This window comes from Colobus angolensis, unplaced genomic scaffold (genome assembly GCF_000951035.1).
Source record: "Colobus angolensis palliatus isolate OR3802 unplaced genomic scaffold, Cang.pa_1.0 Scaffold96, whole genome shotgun sequence".
NCBI lineage: Eukaryota > Metazoa > Chordata > Mammalia > Primates > Cercopithecidae > Colobus > Colobus angolensis.
Window position 1 is genome coordinate 159,476 of NW_012123598.1, and position 13,704 is coordinate 173,179.

Genomic DNA, 13,704 nt, shown 5'->3' on the forward strand with positions numbered 1-13,704 from the left:
AGGATGGTCTCGATCTCCTGACCTCGTGATCCGCCCGTCTTGGCCTCCCAAAGTGCTGGGATTACAGGCTTGAGCCACCGCGCCCGGCCTTGTAATAAAGATAATTTCTAACTGGCATAACAGATCTGGGTGAATCACAAAAACCACGTATCTGGAAGGCAAGGTGTATGTTCTCTCAAATCCTGCTTTCCTGCTCGTGCAGCAATCACCTCAAACACAGTACAGACGTTACGGGAGCCCACAAAATCTTTAGATGACTTAACGCTGATGATGTGTGCTGCCAAAGGAGAATCAAAGGTCTGAGGTCCTGAGAATTTCCATATACCCCCAAACCATGAAGCCGTAGTAACACAGACAGTTTTGGATGCACCTTTGGATGGGACACATCCACTCTTCTTGGCTACAGTATTTTCCACTCTCTGTTTATTACACCTAACTGTCTGGGCCAATTACTGTTCTTACCTGGCCCCAGTAGGTCTTACAACCAGTGACCTGCCTACCAATTCTGTCCTTCAGTGCCCATGGCTACAATGAAGGACCTGGGAAATAAGATGCCATGAACAGTGCTAGGAAATATGGAGCATCACTGCAAATAAACAATTCATGCAGACCCCAGCACTTGAGTTTGTCACAAATGCCTCTTCTCAGGGAGACCTCTGGAGCTACAAATAAATCTGACATAAAATCGACACCATGATTAGGACCACACAGCTCTGCTCTCTTTCCTAGGAGACCTTGGAAACCAATACAAATTAAGACAAACAGGACTAAACTATTTTCTGATCTCATACTATGTCCCTGGGGGCACATAAAGTTGGAGCTGTTCACTCTTCACATTGGCAGAACACACATCAGCACATGGTGAGACAGCCCATGTCCCTCTTAGGTAATGTGGGGGAGGGAATATCCCACTATGGCAATCACATAAAAAAAAAAAAAAAAAAAAACCTATGAAGAAGGTAAACCTCTATGGGCTACAATAATCCAGATTGCTCTTCGTCGTCAAATTTGGGTTTTGTCTATGCCTTGAACAGTTCAGCAAAATGGAAGAGGACCCTCAATAGGCTTTTATTAAATTACTCCCTTCAGAATTTGGTGAGCACAGTGGTCTGCATTCCTTGAGCACATGTGAGTGACTGATGAAAAATGTGAGGATATCCCACATAGTAGTGTCTGTTGTAACACTGGGCAGATGAGAAAGTCAAGTAAGAATCTCTGGAAAGTTTCCCAAGTACTTGGACCTTGTAGTGAATCTTCCAACTACTGATACGCAGATGTATGAGGTTCAGTTTCTGTCGGATGCCTTGAAAAGTCGGCTCTCTGGTGTGTTATGGTGAATAAGACAATGGCACATGTCGACAATTGCTAGGGCTCTTCTGTTGTATGTACTTTCTGGTGCCTGACAAGGGAATATCTTTTGTTGAAGGCTTTCCCACATTTACCACATTCATACGGCTTTTCTCCAGTGTGGATTCGCTGATGCTCAACAAGTTTGTTTTTATAGATAAAGGCCTTCTCACATGCAGTGCAGTTATAAGGCCTCTCTCCACTGTGAACTTTCTGGTGTTGAATGAGGCTGGTGCGGTGTCTAAAGCATTTCCCACATTCACTGCACTCACAGGGCTTTTCTCCAGTGTGAACTTTCTGGTGCTCAAGAAGTCTTTTTTGGTGGCTGAAGACTTTTCCACATTCATTGCAATCATAAAGTTGTTCTCTAGTATGGATTCTTTGGTGCTGAAGAAGTTTAACCTCAAGGTAGAAGCCTTTCCCACATTCACTGCATTCATAAGGCCTTTCTCTAGTGTGGATTTTGTGATGCTTAAGAAGTGTTTGTTTGGAGATGAAGGCTTTCCCACAGTCACTGCATTCATAAGCCCTTTCTCCAGTGTGAATTCTCTGGTGTCGCATGTAGTCAGATGAGCGGATAAATGATTTCCCGCATATGATGCACACATAAGGCTTTTCTCCAGTATGAATTCTCTGGTGCTCAAGAAGTCTTTTTTTGTGAATGAATGCTTTCCCACATTCTTTGCACTCATAAGGCCTTTCTCCCGTGTGGATTCTCTGGTGATCAAGAAGTGACTGTTTGTATATGAAGGATTTCCCACATTCACTGCACTGATAAGCCCTTTCTCCAGTGTGAACTCTCTGGTGTCGAATGCGGTCGTAGGAATGAATAAAAGATTTCCCACATTCAATACATACATAAGGCCTCTCTCCAGTGTGGATTCTCTGCTGGTGCCCAACAAATGTTTGTTTGTGGCGGAATGATTTCCCACATACGTTGCACACATAAGGCTTTTCTCCGTTATGGGTTCTCTGGTGTTCCACAAGTGAGTACTTGGAGCTCAAGGATTTCCCACATTCGATGCACACATAAGACCTTTCTGTAGTGTGAATTCTCTGCTGGTGCCCAACGAGTGTTTGTTTATGGAGGAATGATTTCCCACATATACTGCACACATAAGGCTTTTCTGCATTATGGGTTCTCTGGTGTTCAACAAATGAGTATTTAGAGTTCAAGGATTTCCCATATTCCCTATGCTTATAAGCTTTTTCTCCAGTGTGGACTCTCTGATGCTCAGTAACATGAACTTTCTCATTGAAAACTTGCTCACATTTGTAACGTCTTTGTTGAAAGGTCTCCCTGCTTCTATGTGCATACTCTTCTCTGCTGTGGGTGGTCTGGTGTTGAAGAAGGCCCAGGATGGTTGGAAAATCCTTCTCAACATCTTTCCATGGGAAGAGACTGTCTGACAGAGGAATTTTGCAGCTATTCAGAAGCAAAGCACCGCTCTCCTCCTTTCTGATGTGTTTCTCTCCGCTGTCCTGGTTCTGGTGCTGTTGCAGGTTAGAACCAAATGAAAACCATTTCCCACTGGCCGCAGAAGTATAAGGTTTCTGCCAGGGAAGTGTTCCCTGGTGCTCAGTGAGGTACAAAATGTCTTTCATGACCAGGATACACATCTCACAAGAATGAGTGTTTGGGATGGAAGGACCTGGCTTTGGAGTCCTGGCCTGTGACATTCCTTGTGAGGAAATAGTGTGCTCAGAAGGGGCCTCCTCAGTCTCTATTCCATGCAAACACCCTAAAAGCATAAAAATGCAAGTGAAGTATATGCAGACTTTGGTGGAAGGGAATAGCTCCATTACAAATACCTATGGAACACAGGGACGGATGAGTCCACGTTTTGTTTTGTTTTTTTGTTTTGTTTTGTTTTGAGATAGAGTCTTGCTCTGTCACCCAGATGGGAGTGCAGTTGCAGTCACATCTCACTGCAGCCTTGACCTTCCAAGCTCCAGTGACACTCCCATCTCAGCCTCCCAAGTAGTTGGGACTACAGGCATATACCACCATGCCTGGCTAATTTTTTAGAATTTTTGGTGGAGATAGGGATCTCATTATGTTCCCAAGGCTGGTCTCAAATTCCTCAGCTCAAGTGATCCTCCCACCTCAGCTTCCCCAAGTGCTAGGATTATAGGCATGAGCCATCGCACCCAGGCCGTGGGTTTGTTTTCAGGACAAGGGAGCTGGAGTCAGGTCAAGGAATGTAATACTTGTAGTATTAGGGCTCTGAAGGTTACCATGTAGGGGAAGACCCATACCAGCAGGAGAACAAGGAATCGGGTACTGTGGTGGGAAGAGAGGCAGGGGGCATACCACTCCCTTCTCTGTCAACGGTTTTCAACAGGACGTTGTCTGATGGAGACAGGGGAGACCTGCATAGAATGTGTGTCACCCCAGGAAAATGCAGTGACAACTGGATAGCTGATGTTTGAGAGCTTAAGTAGATAGTCTTTGATTTACAATGGTTGAACTGATTTTTCCACTTTATGATGATACAAAAGTGACGTGCATTCAGCAGAAACCATACTTTGAATTTTGAACTTTTCCCAGGCTAGTGATAGGCAGTGTGTATACCCTTGTGATGCAGTGGTAGCAAGCTGCAGCTCTCAGTAAGCCATGCAATCACAAGGCTGAACAACTGATACTCTGCTGTGTTGCTAAGCTAGGATGTCTAGTAAGTTGGATGTATTAAATGCATTTCTGACTTACGATATTCTCAACTCACAAGGGGTTTACCAGGATATAACCCCATCATGAGCTGAGGAGCATCTGTATCTGCACAGCTCATAATATTAAATACATTAGGTACAGGCTAATGTTGGAGAACACTGCAGAATAGGAACAGGAGAGATGTGGAGAACAGAGGGAGGGGACAATCACAGTAGAAACGACAAGTAGCTAAATTGTCAAGCAGGCAGAGAAAAGAGAAAAATGAGGTATGGCCATGAGCCCTGGCACCAAAATAGTGGGGAACATAGGACATTTGCCTGGTACGATTTGAGTTCAGCCCTGAAATCATGCCCTCCCACTGCTCCTAGTCACGGGTCCCAAACCTCGTTAACCCCGCCTGCTATGGCTAAAGACTTCACTACCCTTGCAGGAACACAGGCCTTTTCCCCCATCCCCGGCTTAAGTCAGGAGACTATCTCAGTCCTGGAAGGCAGAAGAAATCCTAAGGGAAAAACAGGGAGGTGGATCAACAACACTGGCCCAGAGTGCCCCAACCCAAGACAGACTACAGGAGGGAAATTTATTACACAAAAACGCTTGGGAGTGGGTGTTGCTGTCATAATCTAGGGTTCCCTACAAATAGCAACCATGTAAGTACCTATAATTCCTGAGAAAGGTAGGTCCAAAGGGACGTCTACTAAAGGCAGGGGGAGAACCTGTAACACAGGTCCACCGCAGAAGTGAACCTTAGCAAGGAGTGGCAAAACCAAGTGGTATCGGTTGGGCAAGTTACAAGAGTCTGAGCCCAAACTCTTAACTAAAAGGCTTCAGGACGGTAGATGTTGGGGCAGAAAACAACCCAGGCCTGGCAACCACAGCGCCTATGTCTTCCACAGGTCACGGACCAAGGAAAGAAGTAGGGCCCATGTCCAACTCTGGGAAAGACAGGAAACTCCTGGGAAAAGGGGAACAGCAAAGTCTAGCAGAGGTCGATGGTGTGGTTTTAAGAGATCTTACCCACGGAGGCCATAAGCGAAAAGTTCTCCAGCATCACGTCATGATACAGGCACCTCTGAGCTTCATCCAGGAGGCCCCACTCCTCCTGGGAGAAGTACACAGCAATATCCTCAAAGGTCACATGGCCCTGCATGATGGGGGCAGGTGAGATCATGAGCAGACTCCATCCCCAGGAATCCCAGTAAATCTCCCTCCTCCCTAGTTCTCCAACTCAGAGGAGATACCACGTCCTTAGAGTATCTCCCTCTGGGCCTTACATCATGGAATCTCATCCATGCTCCTGCTGGTTCATCTCGCTGGAGACCCAGATATACTGAAACCTGTGCTTACCGTCTTGGCTTAAAGTGCCAGTACAAGGATCCTGAGTACAGTCATACTCCCTCCCAGTTGCACACCATTCATGGGAACACATCTCCAGATCATGGCTTCTACACCTTGAACTCCACCACCCTCAGCATCCATGACACAGGCACTTCACTGGCTTCTCCACATGCCACTCTGCTCAAGGGGCCCAGGCAGCACTTGCTAAATGCAACACGGATCCAGCACCACCACACATCTTTGTTAGACCCAAGCCAGAGGCAGTCTCAGGACTGTTACGAAGACTTCCCCATCTGGCCTGGCTCTTTGTTCCAATTTCAGCCACTCAGACCTTGTGTGAGCTCAGGCTGCCGAAGTCCACTTCCTCCTCAGTGTTGCCTGTGCTGTCCCCACACCCGTCACATCTTTCCTCTCTCCACCTATACTCAGTCAAAGCCTGGTCCCCAGCTGCTCCCACCACAGGCTGAATGACTCTCCCAGTCAATCTCATTTGCTCTTAACCTAATCTGTCACCCTGTCTGAAACTACTCAGGGCCCACCAAGAGTTACCAACAAAAGTCGGAGCCAGCAGAAGGGAGAAAAAGCACCAGCCCTGACCTTGGTGTCATTTGACCTCCATTACTGCTTTGCCAATGAATGAATCTCTTTAACCATTTAACCATTCCCCATTTAAAGACTGTGCCAGCAGCTGGACACCCGTTTCATCCTCTACCCCCACACATCCATGGTTACTACTCTTCTTTATCTATCTCAGTGATGGTTCCCACCTCTAGGTGATCAAGGTGACCATGCAAGAGACCCAGTCATTAGAGAATACTCTCTACATCCTTCCTCACTGATGGGATGGCCACTATGACCTGAAGAGTGTTCCTCTTAAATTTGCCATGGTCCACAGGCCAGCCACTGGCTGATGGATAGCTTCCACTTGGATCCCTTCTCTGAACTCCACGTGTCTGTCTCTTGCTGTGCACCTGACACCACCACCAAGAAGTCCCAACAGGAGACTCCACATTGTGAAGGCCTAACTCCTGGACTCTGGTTTCCAATTCTGCACGTATGGAGCTTGGAAGTGGCCACTCTATCACGATAGCAAGTACAGAGTTAAACAGACTAAGAAATGGACAGTTCTTGTAGGATCCACACAGGAAAGGTAAGGGCACAGGACACACCACTGCCCACAAGATTGGAGAGAGAAACAAGGGAATATGGGGGAATCAAGGCTCACAGGCGCAGAAACTCATGAAAGGAAACCATCATGTGAACCAGTGCCAGGTTAGGAAAACCCAATCTAAAATACATAAATTATATACAACCTATAATACGTAAATTGTATACAATCTATAATACAGAGCTGGAAGCTCTGTGTGGACAATTCTGTGAGCTGAAAATTCAAGAGGCACTTATCACTATAAGGGGTCCCCACAATCTTGCAATATTTACCTCCAGAAACTTAACCAAGTTCTCATGGTGAATATTGGAAAAAAAAAAAATCCCCTTGTGCTTCCGCCAGAGAGGGGAAAATGAATCATTTTAAAATATGCCATAGCAATGTGTTCCTCTAAACAAGGCCTGCCCTTGGGAGACAACAGTTAGCCGAAGTCCAACCTACAGAGGTATTATCAGAGCCTAATCTATCTGGGGGAAGGGAAGTAACCAACTACAACCCACTCTAGTAATCCTCTTCCACATAATGGGAGAGAAAAAGCATAACAAAACACTATTTAGAAACACATGAGAATTCAGTCAAGAGGAACAGCCTCACTAAAACAGAGACCTAACGGCGGGACTTAAAATGCTTTCCCTGCCCGCTGACACACCTCACCACCACATTATTAAAGGCCTATTTACAGCAATTCCTTTTACTGAGCTCATCATGTCTAGCTATTGAGAAAACATCACAGGCACTTTGGGAGGCTGAGGCGGGTGGATCACCTGAGGTCAGGAGTTCGAGATCAGCCTGGCCAGTGTGGAGAAACCCTGTCTCTACTGAAAATACAAAAATTAGCTGGGCGTGGTGGCGGGCGCCTATAATCCCAGCTACTCGGGAGGTTGAGGCCGTTTCCAAAAAGATATAAGAATCCTTAGCACATACCTGCCTGACCACAGAGCATCAAACTATATGAGGCAAAAACTGACAGATCTTCAAGGAGAAACAGATCAATCCACCATCGTAATTGAAGTCTTCCACACTCTTTTCTATCTGTTACTGACAGATACAGTAGGCAGAAAACCAATAAACTTCGCTGAATTCAACAACACCATCAATCAACTGGACATAATCACCATCTTTAGATTACTTTGTCCAACAAGAACAGAATACGTGCTGTTCTCAAGCTCACACGGAATATTCAACGAGACAGACCACATTCTGGGCCTGTTTTATAAATCTTTTTTTTTTTTTTTTTTTTTTTGAGACAGAGTCTTGCTCAGTCGTCCAGGCTGGAGTGCAGTGGCCGGATCTCAGCTCACTGCAAGCTCCGCCTCCCAGGTTCTCGCCATTCTCCTGCCTCAGCCTCCCAAGTAGCTGGGACTACAGGTGCCCGCCACTACGCCCAGCTAGTTTTTTTTTTGTATTTTTAGTAGAGACGGGGTTTCACCGTGTTAGCCAGGATGGTCTCGATCTCCTGACCTCATGATCCGCCCGTCTCGGCCTCCCAAAGTGCTGGGATTACAGGCATGAGCCACCGTGCCCGGCCTGTTTTATAAATCTTTAAAACTTCCTATTTTCCTGATGCTTCAACATCTCCGATACATTATGAGCAACCCACCCCGGTGACCACGTACCCAGCATGCTAAGACTGGTCCCTGTCACAATCTCCCCTTTCTTTCTTCCTTTGACTGTGACTGAATGACATTCAGACACACTAGGAAAGGCACCTGCCCACAGGTCCTTGCTCTCCCTGTTGGCTCCCTGCCTGCTTGGTTGAGTCCACTCCCTGAGAGCTCCTTCCATATGGCTCCATGCATGGTTTGCTGTGCCACCCTCTATGAGGACCTATGAATGTAACAAATCCTTTATGCCCCTCAGAGTTTCATTTCCACGGCAGTGCTGGAATGATCCTACAGACCCCACGAAGGGCACTTACTCCCCAGTTTACAATACACAGTCAAAAAATACCTCTTAATACATTTAATAGAAATAATGCAATGCTTTGCGATCACAGTGGAATTCAACTAGAAAGCAGTAATAGAAAGATAGCTGGCAAATCCCAAAATACCCAGGAGATGTAAACAAGACTTAATGCATGGAACAAAGAAGAAAGACTCAAGATACATTTAAAACTATTTTGAACTAAATGACAATGAAAACACAACTTAGAATTTGTGAGATGCAGTGGAAGCAGTGCTTAGAATAAAATTTATAGCACTGAATACATATACAGCCGTCCCCGCTCTTAGCCACTATTTTGTTTTCCATGGTTTCACTCACCAGTGGTCAACTTTGGTCCGAAAATATTACATGGATAACTCCAGAAAAAAACAACTCAAAAGTTATAAAGGAGGTGCTTTTCTGAGCAGTGTGATAAAATCTTACACTGTCCGATGCTGTTCTGCCCAAGACGTGAATCACCCCTTTGTCCAGTAGATCCACGCTGAATACATTACCTGCCTGTCAGTCACTATGTGGCCACCTTGGTTATCCTATCAACTGTTTCATTATCACAGTGCTTGTGTTCAAGTAACCCTTTATTTTACTTAATACCCCCAAAGCACAAGAGCAATAATACCAGCCATTCAGATATGTAAAAGACAACCTGTGAAGTACTTCCTGTAAGTGAAAAGGTGAGAGTTTTTACTTTTCATTTTTGAGACAGAGTCTCGCACTGTCGCCCAGGCTGGAGTGCGGTGGCGCCACCTTGGCTCACTGCAAGCTCTGCCTCCCGGGTTCACGCCATTCTCCTGCCTCAGCCTCCCGAGAACCTGGGACTACAGGCGCCCGCCACCACGCCCAGCTGATTTTTTTTTTGTATTTTTAGTAGAGACGGGGTTTCACCATGTTAGCCAGGATGGTCTCGATCTCCTGACCTCATGATCCACCTGCCTTGGCCTCCCAAAGTGCTGGGATTACAGGCGTGAGCCACTGTGCCTGGCCTAGAATTCTTAATAAAAAAAAAAATTGTACTCTGAGTTTGCTAAGATCTACAAAAAAGACAAATCATGTATCTGTGAGATTGTAAAGAAGGAAAAGAAAACTCATATTCTGTCACAGCTCAAAGTGTAAAAGTTTTGGCCACAGTGCACAGAGACTTGCAGTTCCCTATATATGCCCATATCATTCTCATCTCTAAGCATTTGGACATGCTGGAGCCTATGCCCAGGAAACCTTCCATCACTTCATCCTATTGGATGCAGAAATGAGAACATCTCTGCATAACTCCTGACCCTGATTAATCATCCTGGGCCTGAGGTGACCCCAGGGACCCAACACGAAGGAAAAAGAGTCCCCGGACATCAGTGTCACCTGCATCTGTGGGTCGGAACCATAGCTTTAGGAAACAGGGCCAGTGAAGACCTGGGACTTCTTCCACTTACCTGTGATGGTTTCACAAACTCTTCTGTTGCCATGGGAATCTGTAGGAAGAAAGAGGCTATGAAATAAAGGTGTTCAAGATGGCATTTACAAAGGGTAAGTTGCTCTTGCCAACTGTGTGACACTAGACAAAGACCTAACCTCTCTGAGGTTGCCTTCATCTATAAAATGGAAACACTTAATGGTGGCTATCTCGTAGTGCTATTGTAGGCATCAAACTCATTCATACGTGTCCAATGCTAAGATTTAGCTAGTACTGACTATGGCATTAAGATTTCTGTAAACATCTTTTAAAATTTTGGTGTTTCTTACTTGCCATTTAAGTCTTTATGTGAATGTGATATCTTTTCAAATTATTAGAGGCTTCTGTGATTCCTTGACAGTAAATACGTAGTGTCTTTTCCCACACCATTCTCTGATTCTGATACCAACTAGGTGTCCTACAATTCAATCCTATTCTAACACTAACTACCTGGAGTTGCATCTAAACCAACCGGTTTAAGGGCTCAGTCATACAAAACTGTCCTCACTTCATATGCCAATTGCAAGCCAATGTCCAGACCACTGTAATTTTCTCCACTTGGCTACAAATTTGGGGGCTGCCATGACCTCTCTCCTTAGGTTCAATAATTTGCTAGAACCACTTACAGAACTCAGGAAAATACTTTGCTTATGTTTTTTTTTTTTTTTTTTTGGCGGAGTCTCGCTCTGTCTCCCGGGCTGGAGTACAGTGGCCGGATCTCAGCTCACTGCAAGCTCCGCCTCCTAGGTTCACGCCATTCTCCTGCCTCAGCCTCCCCAGTAGCTGGGACTACAGGCGCCCGCCACCTTGCCCGGCTAGTTTTTTGCATTTTTTAGTAGAGACGGGGTTTCACCGTGTTAGCCAGGATGGTCTCGATCTCCTGACCTCGTGATCCACCCGTCTCGGCCTCCCAAAGTGCTGGGATTACAGGCGTGAGCCACCGCGCCCGGCCCATACTTTGCTTATGTTTACCAGTTTATGAAAATGGATGTAACTCAGGAACAGCCAAACAGAAGAGATGCATATGGCAAGGTACTGGGGAGAGGGGGAAAGCAGAATACTTCCACGCTCTCTCATGTCACTCTCCCAGCATTTCCAAGTGTTCACAACCTTGAAGCTTCCAGAACTCACTGTTGAAGATTTTATATAACCTAATCTCCAGATCTCTGTACCCCTCCCTGGAGGCCAGAGGTAGGGCTTAAAGTTCAAATTCTATCATCACTTGATTTGTCTGGTGACTGACTCCACCCTGTCTGCACACCCTAAGCCATCTCATAAAACTCAAGTATAGTAGTCTTTCCCTTATCAGCTGTTTTGCTATTTGCAGTTTCAGTTACCCACATTCAACTTCGGTGTGAAAATTATAAGTATTAAATTTCAACTTCAGCCTGAAAATAGTAATATTAAAATTTTAATATTAAATATTAAAATTCCAGAAATAAACAATTCGAGTTTTAAATAGTGCACTATTCTTTCTTTATTTTTGAGATGGAGTCTCGCTTTGTCGCCCAGGCTGGAGCGCAGTGGCTCGATCTCGGCTCACTGTATGCTCCGCCTCCTGGGTTCACGCCTTCTCCTGCCTCAGCTTCCCGAGTAGCTGGGACTACAGGCGCCCGCCACTATGCCCGGCTAATTTTTTGTAGTTTTAGTAGAGATGGGGTTTCACCGTGTTGGCCAGGATGGTCTCGATCTCCTGACCTCGTGATCTGCCAAGTGCTGGGATTACAGGTGTGACCCACTGCGCCTAGCCAATAGTGCACCATTCTAAGTAGTGTGAGGAAATCTCACTCTTTCGAGTTTAGTCCCTTCTTCAATACAAGAAGGGTGAATAGTACAGTAACATATTTAGAGAGATACCACATTCACATAACGTTTTTTATAATTTAATTTTTAGTTTTTTATTGTCTCAACTACAGTTACATAACTTTTATTAGCTTATAAAATGTAATTGTTCTATATTATTTCCAGTTATTATTGTTCATCTCTTATAGTGCTTAATTTATAAACTGGATTTTATTATAGGTATGTAGTCTAGGAAGAAACATAGTATATATATGTTGGGTACTATCTGCAGTCTCAAGCCTCCAGTGGGAGTCTTGAAAAGTATCCTCTGAGGACACGGGGGAACTACTATTCAGACATTCATTGTTCAACTACTAAATGGTATAGCCTATTGTTCCTAGGCTACAAACCTGTACAGCAAGTTGCTATATTAAATACTGTCAGCAACTGTAACACAGTGATAATTATTTGTGCATTTAAACATTTACAAACTTAGAAAATGCAATTTGCCTCCTGATCAGAAAGAAATAAAATGAAAAGGTACAGTAAAAATATGGTATCATAATCTTATGAGACCACCGTCATTGATGTGGTCAACATTGTCATGTGGTACATGGCGTATCACAAGACACTTTTCACTGAGGAAATTACAAGGATTTTAGGAATTCCGTGCCAGGAAAGCATGACAAAAAGCAAACATATTTATTTTTTATTAGAGCACAGAATTACAGTGGCATTTTAATCGGTTAATTGCTTGCATAAATTTAATCCGTTGAATCTATGCAGTCTAAACTTGTATTTTCCTGGGAGAGCTGCTCTTGCTGGGCTTGGGCTGCTCCGCTAGTCTGGCTGATCTTTTTCTGGCTCCACACTGAGTGAACAGCTCACCCAGTCTTCTGAATGGTGACTCCACACAGTGTCCCACCCTCAAATCCATCCTATGCAGTGTGTATTCCTTACACATTCCCTCTGGAAGTACCCCTGGGACCCCATGGCCCTCCTATATGCAGGCAGCCTCGCAAGGCCGACCCCCACTTCCCCAGCCTCAGCCCTCCCTCTCTTCATCTCAAAGTAAAACCTTAAGATTTCCCGTTTAAATTTAAGGCTTGACCTGAGTCTAGGCCCCAGCCTGTCACCATTTACACATCACTGAGTCAGTCTCCTCCCATGAAATTTCTACTTATGATTCCAACTGCCCATGTAACAACTTCACTCTGTGGCAGTTTAGAAACACCACGTCCAAAATTCAACTCCTACTATCTCCCTGAAACCTCCTCACCCACCAGATTTGTCAACTCTTGCAGGTGTTCAGGTAAAAGAAAAACTTGGGTTCATACCTCACTCCCACTTTTGCTCACAAGCACAAATGACGGAGCAGAAAATCCTGCTGGCTTTACCTTTAAGATCTACCAAGATTCTTATTACTTAGGTCCCTTCAGCCACCCGTCTGGTCCAGAATCCACCACAATCCTCCTGGAGTCTACTACAGCAGTCTCCTCACCAATATCTCTGCGTCCACCCTCATCACTCTGTAACAGTCTGTTCTCTCCACTCATGGTTTTTGAAATATTTTTTCAGACCCTCACTCAGATCGTGTTCTCCTTTAGTTCACAGCCCTCCGTGGCTCCCAACGACTCAGAATGAAAACCCGGCTGCTCAGGCTGCCATGGCAGCCGTGCCTTCTCCTCATTCTCTCTGCTCCCCGCAGACACGGGTCGGCCCCCACATTTCCGAATGCTCGCGACCCCGGCGCACCTCCCAGGCTCTGAGCGAGCAGCTCCCACCGTACGCAACGCTCTCCCTTCTTCACCTCGCCGCCCGTCAGCTCTGAGGACCCCACCCAGAACGCCTCGCTGTCCTGGAGAAGGGGCCTGAACTGCAGAGTCCCGCGCAGGTGACCCCAATCCGGGGCTTGAGGACCCGGGTGAGGATCCGAGGACGCCGCTCTCACCTGCCGCGTATTCACAAGCGCTGCCGCAGCCATGGGACACTGGGCGGGGCGGGGCGGGGCGG

At 45.7% G+C, this 13,704-nt stretch overlaps 1 protein-coding gene across 2 annotated transcripts; it reads right to left on the reverse strand.

Moving 5' to 3' along the window:
• Nucleotides 1–97: 97 nt before the first annotated feature.
• Nucleotides 98–13,675, reverse strand: ZNF549 (zinc finger protein 549). 2 transcript variants are annotated; one of them, XM_011932378.1, is made up of 4 exons: nucleotides 13,643–13,675; nucleotides 9,890–9,928; nucleotides 5,036–5,162; nucleotides 98–3,089 (listed from the first exon to the last, which is right to left on the reverse strand). In XM_011932378.1, exons 1-4 carry the CDS (start codon nucleotides 13,673–13,675, stop codon nucleotides 1,366–1,368), a joined length of 1,923 nt encoding a protein of 640 aa, XP_011787768.1. In that variant the 3' UTR covers nucleotides 98–1,365. The 2 variants fall into 2 exon arrangements, with proteins under 2 accessions (XP_011787768.1, XP_011787770.1); XM_011932380.1 differs by lacking the exon at nucleotides 9,890–9,928.
• Between the last annotated feature and the right edge of the window lie 29 nt (nucleotides 13,676–13,704).

Excerpts from the sequence above, each read along its gene's own strand:
- ZNF549 (XM_011932378.1), bottom strand. The coding sequence starts at position 13,675 with ATGGCTGCGGCAGCGCTTGTGAATACGCGGCAG. Across the intron at positions 9,929-13,642 it reads CGCTTGTGAATACGCGGCAG|ATTCCCATGGCAACAGAAGA; the intron begins GTGAGAGCGGCG and ends TTCTTCCTACAG. Across the intron at positions 5,163-9,889 it reads AGTTTGTGAAACCATCACAG|GGCCATGTGACCTTTGAGGA; the intron begins GTAAGTGGAAGA and ends CCCATCATGCAG.